Genomic DNA, 6,000 nt, shown 5'->3' on the forward strand with positions numbered 1-6,000 from the left:
TTTGTTTTAACGGATGCCGAGGTTGAAATGAAAGGACAATAAATTTGTCTATTCTAACCTAACCTACTTAACGTAACCTAACCCATATTTAGTAACTTGGTACCTCTAAAGATCATTCAGGTCATCGTCATTGTCACAGATGCTGACAGCCTGATTATTATTGTACCTCAGGCAATTAACAGACGATGGCAGAACCCCGTGTTCTCTCATAAAGTCCAAGGAAGCCCTATTTTCTTTGTAACAGTACTTATTAACATCACCTGGAGTTGGAGAATACACGGTCTACAACGTGAAAGCCATCATCATCAGACAGTGACTAGGCTGGACAGACGACAGCATGGTGTCCACACCGTATCCTAGCGGATTCCTGTTAGTAGATATGCTTGTAACAAGGTTTTTTGTATTTTTTTTCTGCCAAGAAAATCGCATCCTACATTTATGTATTTTAATTTACAAAATCATTTAATTTTCTAATGCTATATTGCATAGATGTGCACAACTAAAATAATACATATAATAAGGGATTACTCATTTCCACACTGGCTTACAGACGGGCGAGGGGAGACATGTTGGAAACGTTCAAAATCCTGTCCGGCGGGTACGATACGGAAGTATGTCAAGGACTGTTCATGTTAAGAGATAGTGATAGAACAAGAGGTCACTCCAAGAGGATTTATAAGAAAAGAACGAGACTGGAAAAAAGAAAGAACTCATTTTGTAATAGAGTGGTTAACAATTGGAACATGCTGCCACAATTTGTTGTTGACTCACAGTCTATTTGGAAATTTGAAAACAATATAGATAAGGCATGGAGGGATCAAGATTTATTTTATAATTATAGAGCTAAAATAGATTAAAGTAAAATTATTTATAATATAGCCACCACCACCACCAGTGTAATCACAACTCTAGTTAATCATTCCGAGCTGGATGTACAGGCTTAACAGCCTCTTCCAGAACATCAACTGTATTATTACTGTATTAAAAAGGCATAAAATTTATGACAGGAATAAATTAGAAATTATTCACATACACTAGCTTCAGCTATAGGTAATTTTTGATAAATTATATTGTCACTTGAGAAAATATTACTGTTTCAATGAGAATTTCATCAGTATAGTAGGATTTAGAAAAAGACTTCCAATAATTGGCAATTTTGATTAATTCCTAAGACCTAACCTACCCAAAACTGAAAAGCCTTTGGACACTTGGCCTTGGGTAATCATTTTGTCTTAATTTACTTAGATATATTACCAACTTCTACCAGCACTGGTAACCCTCCCCTGGTTTTACTGATGTTATAAGCATTGTGTAAACAAATTCTTGCATAATTTTTGTTCTCGCAAGACTGAAGCTACAAGAAATTTACCATAGGCAATGCTATCCTTGACACTAAGTCACTATATTGTATTAGGAAGAGTTCACAACTCATTATTATTCTGCATACCTTTCCTATTACTGGGAGGTAAAAAGATCCTCAAAACATTATACTATATTTTTTATTCTTTTTTACAAACCAAGCAGTGTTTGAGCAGTGCTACCTACTTTATCCTTACTAAAATTGGATGACGTGTACACAAACCTTTCCAAAATTTCTTCACATATCTTCACTTGCAACGAACAAAATTCCAATGACCACCATATGGCCAGTGGTACTACAAATAATGACATGACACGAGACAATTGGTTATCCAAACCATATTCACTTGCTTGCACATAATGCCCCAGCACTGTCTACCCATTTAGTTCTTTTTAAGTATTAAGTGAGCACGGGCCAATTCGAATGTCTAACTCAAGCAAGTGCGTCACTTTTGAGCCCTTAAAGTTCTGCCAAGGGCATATCATTCACATATATTTCATCATAAACAGAAGAAATAGCTCCGCTCATCCCTTTAACCTTCCAATACTTCTAATGATAGGGATTCACGAGTGCTTTGTTGACATTCTACCACAATGGCGCCCAAACTGGATGAACCGCGCACACCGATTGGAGCAAATATGGCGATGACGGTCATTTGGCCAATCACAGAAGTGGCGGCAATTTAGAAACGGGGAGACTGCTTCATCAGATATCAACAGACATGCGATACGTGCGCGCAGCAAAATATATGACTGCAAAAATTACAGAACTCAGAACTCATTTTCTTTGAGATATCTTCCTCGAAACAAAGTGCATGTATATACAAAATAACAATAATGAGACAATTCTCACGTATACGCTCAATGAAAGCTAATATACTGATACTTTTTTGAACACGTGCCCTGTGGTGTTTTGACTTCGTCTACATGTGACCCTGAGTACGGTCCCCAATTACAGATATCAGGGAAATGAGAGGTCAAGTGGAAAAAAAATGTTGAATGATGTCAGAGTGTGTTTTTTTTTTCACTACAGCAAGCTGGTACATCGTATACACTTCACTAGAGGCAACACGACCAAAGAAAAAGCACCAGCAGTTCCAGTAGCTGAGGCGTGTTTACCGACGTATCCTTTAATTAAGGTAAGATTCACAACGTAATCAAAACATGATCTGACAGGGGACCTGTATATGTGTTATATATTTGAAGGGTGATGTAGATTATTTGTAACGTGCATAGAAAATCCACCATCGCCATGTTTGTAGTTACATGGGCAGCCACAGCGTCTGTCGAAACCTAGAAGGACCGGAGATGGAGGTGACAAATTTATCCAAAAGGCGCTTGGACTGCTCGTAATTGGGGATTTGTAAATTATTTGAATGCACGCGTGTGCGAAGAATTTGGGTGATATTGGAAATATTGACAAGAAAGAAATATTCTTATATCAAAGGAGGGGATTTGCCTTCCAGATATGTGTAGTATTGCGGAAAATACCTAGGCGTAAGCCAGCGTCATGAATTCAAAGGACTGCAGGTAAGGTAGAGTAATGGCACCTTTGGTACAGTACCCGTAATCAATTTTGCTTTGTGTGAAGGCTTGGTAGACTTTCCAATAGGACAGTCTTTCAGCTCCCAATCTGTGGACAATAGTTTGAAGTCACTTTTTTCAGATGTTTCAGGTATCATCTCTACTATTAATTTGTTTATGTGTTTATCTATTCATTTATGTATTCACTTATTCGTTTTTAGATGTTTTAGGTACGGTGTCCTATGAAGGTAAGTCAAGGATCACTGTCCCAAAATCCCTAGACAGTGGAAGAAGAAAGGGTGTCAGCCAGCATGAGAATTTCTCACACATAGGAAATTAGAGAAGGGAGATAGCTACAGTTGGGAGCCGAAGTCTAGGAAGCTTCGGAAACAACCTGGGACTGTGAACGTCCCTTCAATACGAATACGTAGTTTCGAAGGACCAGAGAAGTAATGGTTCTCAGAGAGGGAGTAATGTAATACGTAAAACTTGAGAGAAGGGGATATAAAGTGGAAATGTCTGTGTGAATTACTCACGACGTGAAAAGCAGACCCTAATCTACTACTTGGACCAATTGAGTAGAACTCGCGTTAGGCTGCCCGCACACGAGCAACATTGTATTGCTAGTTCTCACAACAAAAAAACTGTCAAAAATAGAACGCACACATCTCTATGGGTGCCCTCACATGGACAATTTTTCCTGAGGCGACAACAAAAAATTGTAAGGTAGTTGCGGCCGGATCAATTTCTCCGACAACACAATTATTGTCGTCAACTGTGGCAGGCGATAGAAAACGTTATTTCAAATGGGAGCTCGCACGCGAACAACATTTCGTTGCCGCCACCCAGCCTTGGTGTCTTTCAGACTGCAGTGGTGAGAGGACGTGGTACTACGTCATGTCTGTAATAAAAGAGTTATTTGACTGCGAAACACTCATAACAGAGGTAGAGAAGAGACCACCTCTTTATGATTTCAAAGGAATACAACGATAAGAATAAAGAAAAGTTGTGGAGTGAGGTGTGTGAGGCTGTGGTGAGCGATTGGAATACTCTCCCCTGAGAATAAAAAGGAGAAAGGTAAAAAACATATTGTATTTATTTGAAAGGAAAACGTTAACTATTGTCTGGAAGGTCAATGCATCTGCCTGCTTGCCTGTCTGCCTGAATGTATGTTCCTATGTATGTATGTTCATATGTATGTATATATGTGTATGTTCTTATGGATGTATGTTCATATGTATGTGTTCTTATGTATGCATGTATGTATGTATGTATGTATGTTCTTGTGTATGTATGTCTATGATAACAATATAAACAATAGTTGCCGCCATCGCGTGGCTCATGTGCGGGTGTACCTTACCGACAACTTATCGTTGCGACACTTTTTTTTTATTGTGACAATATTTTGTTGTGACAACTAGCAATAAAATGTTGCTCGTGTGCGGGCAGCCTTACACTTATTTGTATATTTTAGTTTCACGGAAAGAAGGTTTACTACAAACATTTGAAGTGCTTTCAATATTTATTGCAATTGAAGTGTCTCCATAATGATCAAATATTGAAGTAACATAATAAATTGAGAAAAAAATCCCACAAACACTTGTTTTCTTAATAAACTGGTAATAATTTCTAAACCCAACAGTACATGGTTGGAGACACCCGTCCTAAACTGACCCTACGCACTCTAACACCTAAAGCTAAAATTATACAACTACCTCATCGTCACATTTCTGTGTTCCACTGGTTTGGTAGAATCTTCTGATGGGAGAGTACCCTCCGACTAACTGGATGCCCTTGATATCCGTTGATCTGATGACCACTTTGTCTGGGACAGAGGGACCCAAGCTACGCCCCTCGTTCATTACACCAAAGTTCACGCGGGGCTTTCGGAGGTTTTGGATCCATTTCACTAGTTTCGCAGTTTATCCATATATCATGCACACTTTAAAAGCAAATTTTCCTGGGCACACAGGCCTCACAACACTAAGTCATTGGGGTGTGATTAGCGATGGTCGGCGACTAGATCCTTGTGTTTATACTTTGCACCGTTCACTAAGTTCACATTGCATCCATGTCCCATGCACTTTAGACACGAACTACACAACACTCACTGGAGTGTGATTTGTGATTGCCGGCGGCTGGATCCTCGCGTTAGTAACTAGATCCTAAGGGGATGCGTTCAGCTAGAAAGTTGAGTGGCTACTGAGGGACACAGCACTCGAGACAGCGCCAACAGAACGTGATGCGGTGTTTTTGGCGCGCGAATTTTATCATTGTTAATTTGCTTGAGGAATGTGGTGTGATGTCGGGAAAGGAATTGATGCAATTTCAGTCTTGTGAGATAATTACTAGTTACAAGAAAGGGACAAATAATCCTAAATGATCTAATTTAAGCTAACTAAAAATGAGAACTGGCAGGCGCGCAGGGGTATGAAATGACGCGGGCTCTCCAACAAAACAATAAAGATGAAACAAAAATTGTGACAATCACAAGATATGAAGTCTACGATAGCCAGCGTCTCTATCCTTTAGGACAATATCGCACAGAAGAGATGTATTCAAAGAGGTGGCAAAAATGTTTGAGGAGGGCATTAAAAAGGAGCTAAAGTTCAATGTGATCAACATCTTCAAGTAATTATTCTCCAGTCGTAAATGATTGTTGCATGACTCTGGTCCGTAAGGATGTCCATAAGACTTAACAATGTCAGTACCCCCTATACGGTGGAGAAAGGTCAGGCTGGTTTGTCCATCTTCTCTAAACCCTCCATCATGTGGGGTGAGCCGAATGTATCCTGCAAAGAGCTGCTCTGGCTCAGAAACGCATGAAGAACTACGATACAAACTGCTCCGCTGGGCGACCATTTGGCCTGCTCCGTTGTGGGCTGTGACTAGGAGCTTCCAGAGGTCACCATATTTGTTCCCTGTCGTCACGCACCATCTCATGTGGTAGGGGCAGGACTTTGGTAAGTATATGGAAATTTTTTTTTTAGATAGTACAAGGAAATTTATTACAACGACTGACTATGCTATCAGTCAGAGGTACAAGGAGGTGGGAGGGGTGGGGGCAACAGTTAGCAATATACCTAGAATCTACCTAGCTTCCTTAGTGATAGTTAT

The 6,000-nt window shown here is 39.8% G+C and overlaps 1 protein-coding gene across 4 annotated transcripts in view; it reads right to left on the minus strand.

Annotated features, from left to right (window-relative positions):
- The window catches only part of LOC143027132 (uncharacterized protein C2orf42), a 36,627-nt gene extending 31,582 nt beyond the window's left edge, over positions 1 to 5,045 (minus strand). The window contains exon 1 of one of the 4 annotated variants that reach the window (XM_076188167.1): positions 4,599 to 5,045. In XM_076188167.1, coding sequence (XP_076044282.1) covers positions 4,599 to 4,745 — 147 coding nt within the window. In that variant the 5' untranslated portion in view covers positions 4,746 to 5,045. Of the gene's footprint in view, positions 1 to 1,582; positions 1,974 to 4,598 lie in introns of those variants that run through there. The other 3 variants (XM_076188169.1, XM_076188168.1, XM_076188170.1) reach the window with 3 other exon arrangements.
- Positions 5,046 to 6,000: the final 955 nt, after the last annotated feature.

Source organism: Oratosquilla oratoria, chromosome 7, assembly GCF_046742065.1.
Source record: "Oratosquilla oratoria isolate Oo_2021 chromosome 7, ASM4674206v1, whole genome shotgun sequence".
Taxonomy (NCBI): domain Eukaryota; kingdom Metazoa; phylum Arthropoda; class Malacostraca; order Stomatopoda; family Squillidae; genus Oratosquilla; species Oratosquilla oratoria.